Here is a 14,497-nt window from a genome sequence, read left to right on the forward strand (position 1 = left end):
TGAGGAAACAGTTCAATAATTTAGAAGAGATTACACTTAAAATGTTATGGAACAATTAAAATTCACATGAATTTTTAAAACAGGAGACTTCAAAGAATTGTTGAGCATGTAGCAGCCTTTCAGGGCTCTAGGCCCAACACTTCAGTAGTCAGGGGGCATCTCCTCTGCTCTGAGGGTAAAGGTCCGTGGAGAGAAAATTTTGGCACAAGCCTTAGCTTAATGAAAAAACAAAATCTGGTACGTGGCTAATATTTGTATTCTGTAAATGTGATGGTTTATAAGGATCCTCTTTGTATAAAAGAAGCAAATATTTTATGTCCTTTACAAACCGGGGAAATCTATTTGTACCTGAGGTACAGGTTAGAGGTGCTAGTAATTCTTTGAAGATTCCTAAAATGGTTTCTTTTCCCAAAATGCTTTCTTGGCTCTTTAAGCTTTCAGTTTTCTTAAAACTCTGAAATTTTTGCATCAGAGGTTTACAATGTTTTCATGTGTACTTTTTTTAATGTATAATATTTTGTTTAAATCCTCTCACAATCAGTATCTCCTGCTTGAGAAAATATATAATGATCGACAGCTAATACGCATTCATTGATGTTTTTAAATAAATGTGCATATTAATCACCATGGCATCGGCGTACATGTGAAACATACTGTTGCAAGATATGTGCAAGACTTAGTCTGAGCCATTCCTTTCTTGCTAAGGATCTGCAGACAACCTTTGTCTTTGGAAGGCCCCCCAAGGGTCCATGGTCTGTCGGTGGAATGCTCACTACCTGGAGGTGAGCTGCCAGGGGGCTCACCGCAGGTCTCATCCACCTTTTAGTCTCTTGTGCTTAGCACAGGGCTAGCGTAAATTGGGCCATCACTAAATGTGTGTTGAACAAACTAATTTGGTATTAATGTGTTTCCTCTTTAGCCATCAGTCTAACATTAAGCAATTCTATCAAAACTAGTGTGTGCTGAATCATGTGGTCAGCAACATCTAGGTTCCTGTTGTGTGCAGAGAGCACTGCACTGGTTGTAATAAAGGTATTAAAAATTACAAAACCCTGGTCTCTGTTCTCAAAATGTTTGGGTGACAAAATGATGTGTGTTCTCGAATATGGCAGGTTTCTGTATTCTACAAAATGACTGCCGAGTATTGGGGTGTGGTTTAGGAGAATGGTTTCATTTGGTTAGTGATGAAAATGATACCATTTCTAGTAATTCTTGCATTTTTTAACATCCATGACCAATAAAATCATTTAGCTTTCAAGTTTGATTCTAAAATATAGTCTCCACATCCTCCCCAACACTTATTTTTCCTTTTTGATAATAGTCAATCTGATAGGTATGAAGTGATACTGTGGTTTCAATTTAATTTATGACGGTGAGCATCATTTCATGTGCCTTGCCGCTTGGCCATCTTTATGTCATTTATGGAAAAATATCCAGGTCCTCTACCCATTTTTTAAATTGGGTTATTTATTTTTTTTATACAAGTTGTATAAGTTCTTTATATATTTTGTATATTAAGCCCTTATTTTCAGGTATCTTCTACCACTAAGTGGGTTGCCTTTTCGTTTTGTTGATGGGTTTCCTTTGTTGTACAAAACTTTGATATGATCCAGCTTGTTATTTTAGATTTTGTTGCCCTTGCCTGAGGAGACTGGTCCAAAACCATATTTCTAAGACCAATGTCAAAGATAGCACTGTGTATGGTTTCTTCTAGGAAGTTATGGTTTTAGGTCTCATATTCAAATCTTTAATCTGTTTGAATTTATTTTTCTATACAGTATAAGATAGTGGCCAGTTTTCCAACGCCTTTTAATGAGATATTGTACATCCTTGGCTCCTTTGTCATAGATTGACTGTATATGCCTGGATTTATTTATGGGCTTTTTATTCTGTTCCATTCATCTATAGGTCTATTTTTATGCCAATATCATACTGTTTTAGTTACTAGATTTTTATAATAGCCTTTGAAATCACAGTGCCTCCAGCTTTCTTGTTCTCATGATTGCTTTGGCTAGGGGAACCCAGGTGGCTCAGTTGGTTAAGCGTCTACTCAGGTCATGATCCCAGAATCCTAGGACTGAGTCCCACATCAGGCTCCCTGCTTAGTGGGAAGTCTGCTTCTCCCTCTGCCTCTGCCCCTCCCCCCTGCTTGAGTTTTCTCTCTCAAAATCTTTAAAGAAATAAAGATTGCTTTGGCTATTGTGTGTGTGTGGGGGGGAGGGGGCATCTTTTGTGATTCCATACAAATTTTAGGATTATTTGTTCTAGTTCTGTGAAAAATGCTGTTGGTACTTTGATATGGATTGCATTGAATCTGTAGATTGAGTAGGAGCATTTTAACAATATTCTTTGAATCCATGAACATGGTATGTGTCATCTTCAATTTCTTTCACCTGTGTCTTGTAGTTTTCATCGTATAGGTTTTCACTTCCTTAAATTTATTCCCAGATATTTTATTCTTTTTGATATAGATGGAATTATTTTCCTAATAGCTCCTATTAGTGTATAGAACTACAATTGATTTCTGTATGTTAATTTTATATACTAGCTTGTTTAAAAAAGATTTATTTATATTTTAGAGGGGAAGGAGGGGCAGAGGGAGAGAACGAATCTCAGACTCCCTGCTGAGCATGGAGCTCAACCCCGGGCTCCATCCCACAACCCTGAGATCATGATCTGAGCCAAAATCAAGAGTTGGAATCTTAACTGGCTGAGTCCCCCAGGTATCTCTGTATACTGCTTCTTGACAATTCATTGATATAGTTATGATAGTGTTTTGGTGGTCTTTAGGTTTTTTAGTAAGTGTGGCAACTGCAAATACTGAGTTTTACTGCTTTTCCTATTTGGAATTCTTTTCTTTTTCTTTCCTGATTGCTGTAGCTAGACCTCCTAATACTATGTTAAATAAAAGTGTAAGAGTGGCCATCCTTGTCTTAGGAAAAGCTTAGCTTTTCACCATTGAGGATTAGGTTACCTGTGGGTTTGTCATACGTGGCCTTTATTATTTTCAGATATGTTCCTTCTATACTCACTTTATCATAAATGGATATCAAATTTTGTCAAATGGTTTTTTCCTGCATCTGTTGAGATAACCATACAATTTTTATGTATAAATATTTTGTTTAAATCCTCTCCCAATCGTTTTGTTAATGTGGTGTATCACATGGATTTGCAGATGTCCAACCATCCATGCATCCTTGGAATAAATCTCATTGGATTCTGGTGTATGGCCAGAATTTTTAACACACTAAATTCTGTATGTAATACTTTGTTGAAGATTTTTGCATCAATGTGCATCAAGGATATTTGACCTGTGGTTTTCTTTTCTTATGGTCTTTCAATATCAGGGTAATGGTGGACTCTGTAGTCTTTACTATTTCCTTCCTTCTACTAACTTCAGATATAAAGTTAGGTTGTTTACTTGGGATTTTTCTCATTTCTTGAGGTAGGCTTGTTTTGCTATGAACTTCCCTCTTAGAACTGCTTTTTGCTGCATTCTATGGCTTTTGGAAAGTTCAGTTTTTATTGTCTCAAAGTGTTTCTCTTTGATTTCTTCATTGACTTATTGAGTAACGTTTTTTTAGTCTCCATGTGTTTTTTGCCAGTTTTCTTGTATTTGATTTCTAGTTTCATACTGTTGTGAGAAGAGACAACATATTGCATTCTTGAATTTATTGAAACTTGTTTTGTAGCCTCCCGTGATCTCTCCTGGAGAATGTTCTGTGTATACTTGAAAAGAACCTGTATTCTATAGTTTTGGGGATGGAATATTTTGTATTTATTATTAAGTCCATCTGGCCTAACGTGTCATTTAAGGGCAATGTTTCTTTACTGATTTTCTCTCTGAATGATCTATCCATCGATGTAAGTGGGGGGCTAATGGCCCCTATTGAAGTTTTACTGTTATTTTCCCTCATGTCTGGATCTGTTAATATTTTACTTTATATATTTACATGCTCCTATGTTGGCTCGTAGATATTTACAAACGTTATGTCTTCTTCTTGGACCAACTCCTTTATAATGATAAAGGAGTAATGTAATGCCCTTGTCTTTGGTACAGTCTTTTGTTTTTTTTTTTTTGTTTGTTTGTTTTTAAGATTTTATTTGAGTGAGTGTGAGGGCAGGGAGGGAAAGAACAGAAGGAGAGGGACAAGCCGACTCCACCCTGAGTGTGTGGCCCAGTGCAGGAAGGGCCTGATCTCAGGATACTGAGATCATGACCTGAGCCCAAATCAAGAGTTGGACCCTTATCCACCCCTATGTCTTTCAACTTAAGTATTATTGAGTTCATTTTTTTCCCAAATCAAATGCAACATTTATTAATATATTAGCTACATTTTTTGCTAACAGTCAATGAGTCAAATGAACAAACTGATCACAAGTGAACCTCATTTTAGTCAAAACTCTGATGTACTCTCGGGATGCCTGGGTGACTCAGTGGTTGAGCATCTGCCTTTGGCTCAGAGTGTGATCCTGGAGTCTCAGGATGGAGTCCCACATTGGGCTCCCTGCATGGAGCCTGCTTCTCCCTCTGCCTCTGTCTCTGCCCCTCTGTGTGTGTCTCTCATGAACAAATAAAATCTTAAAAAAAAAAAAAAATTTAATGCACTCTCAATGGGGGTTGACATTGTTTTGGAAAATACCATGTTTGGATGATGGAGCATCTCCATGCTTTTTATCTTTAAAACTACTTCCTAACAGGATTTAAGAAATTCTGGGGTGCAACTTCTAATAACCAAAGAAATTAAGCATTCTCAATAACTGTTTTAGGTTTTAAGTTCATGTACGTTTGAAGTTAATTGAGGAGTACATACTTACTGCCATTTTATTCATTGTTTTTGGTTTTGTAGTTCTCCTGTTCCTTTCTTATCTCTTTCCTTTTGGTTTGATGAGTTTTTGTTGTCATGTTTGAGTTTTTTTTTTTTTTCTTAATTTTATTTGTGAGAAACACAGAGAAGCAGAGACATAGGCAGAGGAAGGAGGCGGCTTCCTGTGGGAATCCCTGGATCATGACCTGAACTCTGAAGGCAGACACTCAACCACTGAGCCATTCAGGTGTGCCATCTTTCTTTTTTGTATCTATTGTAGGTTTTGGTTTATGGTTACCATGAGACTCCTATACTGGTCTATTTTAAGCTGGTAATTGCTTAGGTTCAAACACATCCAAAGAGCACTAATTTTTACTCCTTGCCCTCTACATCTTGTTTTTGACATCTGACATTTTTTGTATATCCCCCTTAAATTACTATTCATTGTAGTTACAATTGATTTTACTTGTTTTGTCTTTAACCTTCATACTAACTTTTTAAGTGTCTGCTTTCCTCTATTTTTACCAGGGACATTTTTTCCCTTCATATATTTTTTTATTTCCAGTGGGACTTTTCTGCTTAAAGAAGACCCTTTAACATTTCTTTTAAGGCTGGTAGTGGTTTAGCTTATACTTGTCTGGGAAATCCTTTTCCTTTAATTCTGAGTGTTCCAACTAAGAATATTTTATCCTGCAAGGGTAGGTTTTTCCCTTTCAGCATTTTAAATATATCCAGACACTCCCTTCTGGCCAACAAAATTTCTGCTGTAAAATCAACCAAATATCTTCTGGAGGTTTCCCCTGTATGTGACTTTTTCTCATGCTGCCTTTAAGATTTTCTCTTTACTTTTTGCCATTTTAATTCTAATACATCTGGTGTGGCTCACATTACAGACTTTTTCCTGGGTGTCTGTTTCCTTACCCAGATTAGCAAAGTTTTCAGCTATTAGTTCTTCAAATAAATTTGCTTCTCTCTTCTCCTTCTGAGACCCCTATTGTGCATATTAGTACACTTTTTGTTGTCCTAGTGGTCCTTACACACACACACATACACACACCCTGTTTGGCTTGGATTCTTCACTCTTCCAGATTGCTAATCCTTTCTTTTGCATCCTCTGTTAATATCCCCTAGTGTATTTTCATTTGTTATATTCTTCAGCTCTGTTCTTTTTTAAAAATATTTTCTCTCTTCGTTGAAGTGGAGTTCATCCACTCTTTTCTCAAGTCTAATGAACTTGATCATCATCACTTGGAACTCTTTACAGGTAGACTACTTATCTCCATTTTGTTCTTTTTTTGAGGCTTTGTCCTCTTCTGTTTGGAACATATACTTCATGTTATTTGCCTTTTCTGTGTTCATTGCTATAAATTAGGCAGAACAGCTATCTCTCACAGTCTTGAAGGAGTGGTCTTGTGTAGGAATGCCTCGTGTAGACTGTATGTTCCTGCCAGCTTTGAATGGTGAGCTGGGATGGGAGCAAGTATCAGCCAGGGGTGTCCTATGGGACACTGTGCTAGGACCATGAGCTGGTGGGGGCTTGAGGCTCACTTGGGTAGCCCAGCAGGCTGGCTACAGTGCCTGGACCCTGCTCCTTGTACACTATTAAGATGGAGGGGGAACATAAACAATGGTAATCAGCAATGCTTTCCACTTGAGTCCCAGCAGTTTCCCTACCATTCCACACTTGGGTTAGAAAATGGGTCTCCTTCACTCATAGGTTAATTGCCCTTTAAACCACTGGTATGGGGCAGCCCCGGTGGCGCAGTGGTATAGTGCCACCTGCAGCCTGGGGTGTGATCCTGGAGATCTGGGATCGAGTCCCATGTCAGGTTCCCTGGATGGAGCCTGCTTCTCCCTCTTCCTGTGTCCCAGACATTCTCTCTCTCTCTCTCTCAATAAATAAAAATAAACCACCGGTATGTTTTTTTGCTGTGCCCCAGGGTTGGGAAGTCTACACACAGGCTCCTCCATGATCTCCCTCCCTGTGTAGTTTGTTGTATTGGGGGTGGGGTTCCTGTCACTACTGTGTTGGTCTCTCCCACTCTCAGTGAGCCTCAGTTCTTCAAGAACAATTGTTTTATATGTAGATTCAAATTTATCAACTCCCTACCCCACTATCCTGGACTACCTACGAAAAGTTTAGACTTCTATTTTTGGAGAAGTTGTCAGAAGGATGGTTTTTCCAAAGTATTTGTTTCTGGTAATTGTTACCTCATGTTGTCTTCTTTACCACTGAGACAGACTCAGGAATTTAATATGTCAAGAAAACATTCTTATACAGATGGGGGAGACAACCAGAACTAGACTGTTTTCCTGCTCCACCCCAGACCTGTGCCAGTAGTAAATAGGAGGACACCTGGCAGAAATCAGCCTACTGGAAACTACAGTGACCTAATGTGTAAAATCATAGACGCAGTAATTTATTTAGCTCTCTACCACTCAGAATGTATTGAAACTCGTTATTTTACTTAATTTTTTGAGCTGAGCCAGGTTCCCCTTTTGAAAATAGGACTTATATTACTCCTAAGTCCAGTGCTCTCTGACCCCTACAAACATACTAGTAATTTAACTTTCTGAGCCTCAGCTGTAAAGTTTAATTATCTTCATCATCTTTCACTTCAGGTATTGTGTTCAGCAGAAGAAACAGACTGGTGAATAAGTGAAAACAGATTTCCATTTAAGAATGCAGAAAGCAAATTATAAAGAATCTACACTTAGACTCTTACCCATTAAAAAAACAAAAACAAAAATATATAGGCCTTATCCAAGGAAAATGTAAATTTGCTTTATTTTAAAACAGTAACTTCCTTCCATTGGAGCAGTGGGCAAATTCAATACTGATACAAATATAAATTTCTTAGGAGGTCCAAATATGTAATTCAGGCAAAGTTTCTGAATTTTTTTTTAAATCAACAGTTAGAAACAATGTAATCAACATATGTAAAATAAGTCACAGTTCAAAATTTAAGCTGAATAACATCTGCTAATATTGAGAACATTGCACATATTTTCAATAACTTAAACTTCTATCTCCACTTCTTTTTACTAGATTTAAATAAATCCAAATATTTACTCATGGTAGGAGATTCTGGCATTAACTATAGCTGAGTTTAACAGAAATACAGAAAACCATAAAGATTTATCAAACATTCACGAATGATCACTTAACAGCAATTCCTCAGAAGCTCTCAATGAGAAAGGCTGTTCTCCAAATAGCACCTAAGGTTTGCTGTATAATGTAGTTCGACAGAACAGCACTCTGGCCAATGATAAACTTCTTACAGGAAATTCTTTCGCCTATTCAGTGTTTCATTATAAAGCTACTATATTTGACCACTATTAAAAATTTTAAAACCCTATTATGCTGCCATTTCCCATTAAGTATTAACTTAGCAATGAGTCATCTTTATGATGCCATTTATTCAACTGGAAAAAAAAGACGGTACATTCTGGTTTTCACTTGTTATAAGAAGAAATCAAATTATTAAATTAAACCTGTATGAACCCTAAATTTTTTTTCTCAGTGCTGAACAGCACTAAAGTGAAAGCAGCTTTGATAGTCTTTGACTTCCCTTTAAACGAAAGCATTATGGAATTTTCAGCAGTGAACATTATCTGGTCCCTACTTGAACCCCATCTCCCAAGGAAATGAGATAGAGAATCTAAGGTAAAAGCCCTATTAAGGCAAAAAGGTTCCAATCCTAAATATTTCACTCCAACAACCTGTGCTCCATTCACTGAGTAGTAAATGATTACTGACAACTAATGATGGTAACAGTACCCTCACTGACGTCATTATTAAATTTTGCATACTGTTATATCCAAATATATGCATATAAAACATTTATATGGATAAATTAGTGTTAAGAATTAAAAACTCACATCTACAAATGTCCTTTCTTCTGAAATCTATATGACTACACATTAAAAACATGTTACCTCTGAATACACGTTATGGAAAACTTCAGAACTAATCTCATAAGAAAAACCCCACAAACTTAGGGTGCATTTGTTATTGCTGAATCTAATTAGACTTAAAAGGATACCACTGAATACTAAATTCAGGTATTTACTAAATACTGTTGATTTCTACTAGCCAAACAGCCCTAACCAACAGCTGGAACAAGGATAGTTTTTCTTGGCTCACTGTCTATTAGGAAGTTGAAGCATTTTCAATTAAAGCCTTCATTTTTCCTGTAGACTTCAACATGTGTGGCCCAAACTAGAAAAGAAACAAAAAGTATAAATAAAGATATTGGTTCAGGTAACAGTAACGATACACACTCCCCTCCTAATCAAAGATCTGGGTATTTCTGAAAAACAAAGCAGCTATTAAAACCTTAATGAATTGACAGGCTGTTATAAACATGACACATTAACAGAATGAAATACAAAGATGTAACCAAATTACTTCCTAGAAAACTATAATCACCTTAGCAAGATCATAAACTTTAGGCCAATTTCACCTCAAGAATGAAGTACGAAGTTTCCTTTATTCAATGTCTTCAGAGTTTCAAAGATGCTAGAATTTCTAAGATACCTGCCTCTCTCAAATGGATAAGTACATATTCCACATGACAGTAAAGGGCTAATATTTGAAAGTTTCCATTAAATCTGCTCAATCTTCACCTATGACCTGAAACATCCTGCAAGGCCAGGTTAAATCTCATCCTCTTCAAATGACTTTCACAGAACACCCTAAGGAAAAATTCTCTTTTGTTACTTTGAATTCTCTATCATAACATACACAATGTCCTAAGATATAAATTTTATTATGAATTTCACTTCACTGTGCTTACATATAAATAAAAGCACAGCATGGAAAATTTAACACTGGAGATGCTAAGTAGCGAAACTAAGAGTTGGCTCTTGCTTCCTTTTTTATGCTCTTCTATGACCAGTCTGTTTGTGGGTAGGGGCTAGTTCCTGTGGCACATCTTTCTGAATCTTGCAGAAGCCACAGTTGAATGTCTTATGAAATGCACATGCTCAGCAAAGGAGTAAATGACCACGTTGTACAAGTAAAGAAATGTGACCTAATACTCACCAACACTGTTTCTGAGGTGGCCTCAGATGCAAGTTTTGGAATTCCTTTTTCAGATTCACCTTGACTATCACTTCGATATCGATAAGCAAATTTCTTTTTCAGAGCCTCTGCTATGAGGGCAGCAGGGTCAGTGGCATCCACAGATTTGGGCTTTATGTCCTGTTCTGACCTTAAAGAAGTGAACAGAAACCAAGGGGACATTTCAATATGTCGGCATCCCTCAGAGAAGTACTTTGTGTGCCTTTACATGCTTGGCAGCACTTCTCCAGCATCACAGATACCCAGTGAAGTTACTGACAAACGTTGAGAGAAGGGAGATAGAAACTCTAACTTTAAGGCTCAATAAACACACAAAGATGCCCAATGAATAGCCACTTAGTTCAACTCAAGAGCATGCGTTATGCTCTCCTTTGTCAGGGCAGATACACTTCCATTCTCCCAAAGCCTAGTGTTTACCATGGTAGGTGTACAGTGCAGCTTTACTGAATGAATGACTAGATGATAACAAAGACTTCACATAAAACAACTTTAAATTTTACAGGAGGAAAACTAAAAAGCCTGGAAATGTTTGCTGATTTCTTAGTTATACAGGAGACACTTGAGGCCTTGTTTTTTAAAAACTAAACACTAGAACTCTTCATGGTAAACAGGTTATAAAAGAAAAGTTCTCAAGAAGCCTAGTATTTTGCTTAGTAAACATAACAAAATACAGGAAGTGAGAGAAGGTAAATGTATCCTCACCTTTTTACTGACCGCAGTTTTACACTATTCATATCTTTAAGGATCTCTAGCATATTTGGCATATCAGATTTCTTTGGACTGCTCTTAACCAGAGTCTTTCCAGCACAAGCTTTTTTCTCTCTTCGCTCTTTTATCAAGTCAATAGCAGATACACTTTGGTGGAGTCCTGATGGGGGTAGGGGCGGGGGAGGTGGAGGAGGTGGGGGGACAGAGGGTGGTGCTGCAGCAACAGATGTGGTAGGTTCTAAATCACCTACAAAAATAAGGAAAAATCAATTTAACAGTAACGGGCAAATAAAATACCTTTAACAGCAAAATTATGCTAAGGACTTTTGTATACTTGAAATCAATATGCTGGGATCCCTGGGTGGCACAGCGGTTTGGCGCCTGCCTTTGGCCCAGGGCGCGATCCTGGAGACCCCAGATCGAGTCCCACATCGGGCTTCCGGTGCATGGAGCCTGCTTCTCCTTCTGCCTGTGTCTCTGCCTCTCTCTCTCTCTCTCTCTCTCTCTCTCTCTCTCTGTGACTATCATAAATAAATTAAAAAGAAAAAAAATTAAAAAAAAAAAATCAATATGCTTAAACCCTCAGTTATGTAATTAAATGAAGTTTCGGTTACTTGATTAGAATCTTGAATATCTATCTAATCCCAAGCTCTCCAGATGGAAAAGTTCCATTTAACTTAACAGGGGTGTTTTTGTGATCTCAAAAGTTCAAGTCTGACTGTTGCAATTTGTAACTATTTTTAGATAAAATATAAAAGAGTATACTGCATAAACATTTTCAATATAGACAGTGATACATTTAGTATAATTTGAAAAAATTGATAATTTGTTTCATTTTAAGAATATTTACATGTAAGACATGGAGAAGTTTTAAGACTTAATATTCAACAAATTCCTGAAAGGAAAAAAATAAAGTGGTTACAAAATAAGGATATAAAAATTCATCTTGGGGATCCCTGGGTGGCACAGCGGTTTGGCGCCTGCCTTTGGCCCAGGGCGTGATCCTGGAGACCCGGGATCGAATCCCACGTCGGGCTCCCGGTGCATGGAGCCTGCTTCTCCCTCTGCCTGTGTCTCTGCCTCTCTCTCTCTCTCTCTCTCTGTGACTATCATAAATAAATAAAAATTAAAAAAAAAAAAAGTTTAAAAAAAATAAAAATAAAAATTCATCTTTCTGCATAACTAGAGGACAGAGAGTTGTTCACAGGTTGGACTGTATTGACTAGGACTAATATTGACTCAATGCAAAATTTTTACTCCAGGGATTTCAACTGTAAACAGAACATCTTATAAACCTCCAAATGATCTCATTTTCAGTTTTTCCTAGTTTGCCAGAAGAGGGAGGTAAAGCAAAAGAGAAATGCCATATAGTAAAAGTTTAAAAAGATACAACTTATGGTTTTTTAAAAGTTACATGCAAATTTCGTTAAAATAACCAATTATTTCTCAAGCGCTCAGTGCCCAGAGGACATTGGTCTGCTGTCCATCCTGGCCGTACTCATGTTGCGTGAGGTCTCCGTGTTGGGTTACAGTAAACTCCAGCACACGTGGCTTGGAGGCAGAATAACTATCTTTAAACATTAGAGTTGCCGGCAGGTTAATAGGCTGGGATTTCAAGGCTAGGATTTCTTTTCCAAACTAACAATGCACACAAATAAAAGCAAAGAGTATTAGACCAAGAGTCACAGGATCTGAATTCAGTTTCTACTCTGGGCAAGAGGAGGAGAAATGACTATTAAGTAGCTACTATGTACTAAAGGCATTTTATATAATTTGCACATTTACTACCACAACAACTGCACAATGTAGGTACTCTTAGCCCATTTTAGAGCAGGAAAGGAAAGTAGGAAGGCCGAGGACTTGCCTTGGGACATGCAGGTCAGTAAACAGCACTCAACCCTGTCAGGGCGGTTTTGAGATTACTTCTCAGCTGATAAAATTGGTGCCATTATCACAAAGTGTCCCAGTGCATTCACAAGAGCAGCAATTCAACGGTATGAATTTCAGTGTTTGCCAAATTCATCCTCTCTGATAGCATCAAAATTGTCCAAAACCAACAAAAGCTACTTAAACTTGATTGGGTCTTGGACTGGACCATGGAGAGGACTGACCTTTGGTTTTCTGACAGCCCCATTGCTGTTACTTACTAATACATTTTAAAATTAGTGGCATTCTCCTAATTCCCACTTCACTGGTTAAAACAAATTTAGGATTTACAGACCTGCAGTGAGATTTTGCTGTTCTTGCAGGGTCACAATTTTGGCAATCTGTGCCCTGAGAGCAGCAAGTTCATTTTCAAGGGCAGAGATCTTCTGCAATGCTTCCTCATTTGCTAGTGCGGTCTTCTGTTGAGGCTCTTCTGGAGACAGACTTGGTAAGGAAAACTGTCTGCTTGGCGGCTTCTCAGAGAATGGAAGGTCATCTTGAAGGGGCTGCCTTGATCTGATGTCTGTCCTGTAAGGAAGGAAGGATGGCTATTACAGGCTTCGTAAGGAAATATGAAAATCATCATTATCAATTAATCAGAACATAGTATCTGAGAAATACTTTCCAGACTGACCTTACATAATACATAAATCCCCTCCTGTAAGTTTCGTAACAACAAAGCACTGATCAACGTGATGTAGATACAAGCCAGGTCTCTTATTGCCATCATTCTTCCTAATCTCTATATGATATGCACAAACCCACACTGTCATGAGGCACCACTGATGTTTTTGCTAAGCCATGTCTTGTGTGGGTCTGAACTAAGGTGAAGAAACTTTTTAATGCTCTTAAAAATGGTAAACTAATTATTGGTTACATCTGACAACAAAATCAAATCAGTAATACAGTAGCCTTTCACCAAGGTATTGGCTGCTGCATTTTAAGGTAAGTGTTATGTATGTATGATAGAATACAACAAATTTCACAATATAATTTAACAATCTGGACCAAATACAGGATCAGAAACTGAAAAGGAGGGACAAGAATCAACTGAACCCACACGTTAACTACATGCACAGTCTCATCTTCACTTGGGTGTAAAGAAGTTCTTTAATATGCGCTGCTCCATAGTTCCAAATAGAAGTCTTTTGAGGCTGAGAATAAAATTCAGATTTCTTCTCAATTATCAATTTATTATGCTATTTCCTATTTTCTACAATTAGGTTTTCTGGCTCTTTAAAGCCCTTTGTTCTTCCAGTTTTATTAAGGTAAAATTGACAGTTTTATTTAAAGTGGATACCATGATGATCTGAGTACACATTTTGAAATAATCACAGTGATCAAGTTAATAAACATATCCCGGTTTCCCTCACAGTTTCATGTGGTCATGTGACTGAGTTCTGGCTGACAAGATGTTGACAGGAGAAGAATCCAGGAGAAAGTCCTTTCATCTATAGCCCATCCCTGTTCCTTCCTCTTGAGTCTTGAGTACAGGGTGACAACTGGACCTGAGAGTCCCAGCCAGCCAAAAGCTAACCTGGACGTGGAAGCCAATGCTAAGGATGGCAGAGAGCCTGTCTGGGTCCCTGTGGACAAAGTAGAGCCACTGTCAGCTTCAGACTATTTACTCTGGATGTTTTTGATTTGAGAGAAATAAACTTCCAAGTGGTGGAAGTTGCCATTTGGGGCTTCTCTGTTACATGTACTCAAACCTAATCCTGTTATAAGACCATCATTAAGTTCTGATTTTTAACTGGATATTGGTATTTTATTTTTGCTTTTGAGATCTGTTATAATTCTTTACTCTCCTTGCGTTCTAAATGAAGGAATTCTTGGACCTTTAGCTTTCGGTATTCACTGAATTCATGTTTTTCTTCATATCTAATTTTGCTTATACTCTGTTATTTTACTATACATGGAGGATGCCTGTAAACTTTTTACCTGTAATATTAAAAACGTTTGGAGAATA

At 37.6% G+C, this 14,497-nt stretch overlaps 1 protein-coding gene across 6 annotated transcripts in view; it reads right to left on the bottom strand.

Moving 5' to 3' along the window:
• Positions 1–7,568: 7,568 nt before the first annotated feature.
• MTFR1 (mitochondrial fission regulator 1) overlaps positions 7,569–14,497 on the bottom strand; it is a 75,766-nt gene continuing 68,837 nt past the window's right edge. For all 6 annotated transcript variants that reach the window (XM_077876759.1, XM_077876755.1, XM_077876757.1 and 3 more), the window contains 4 exons: positions 12,824–13,056; positions 10,597–10,849; positions 9,856–10,024; positions 7,569–9,030 (listed from right to left, as the gene is read on the bottom strand). In XM_077876759.1, the coding sequence (XP_077732885.1) occupies positions 8,962–9,030; positions 9,856–10,024; positions 10,597–10,849; positions 12,824–13,056 (724 nt within the window). In that variant the 3' untranslated portion in view covers positions 7,569–8,961. The remainder of the gene's footprint in view (positions 9,031–9,855; positions 10,025–10,596; positions 10,850–12,823; positions 13,057–14,497) is intronic.

The sequence above is a fragment of the Canis aureus genome, chromosome 28, assembly GCF_053574225.1.
Source record: "Canis aureus isolate CA01 chromosome 28, VMU_Caureus_v.1.0, whole genome shotgun sequence".
NCBI classification, from domain to species: Eukaryota; Metazoa; Chordata; class Mammalia; order Carnivora; family Canidae; genus Canis; species Canis aureus.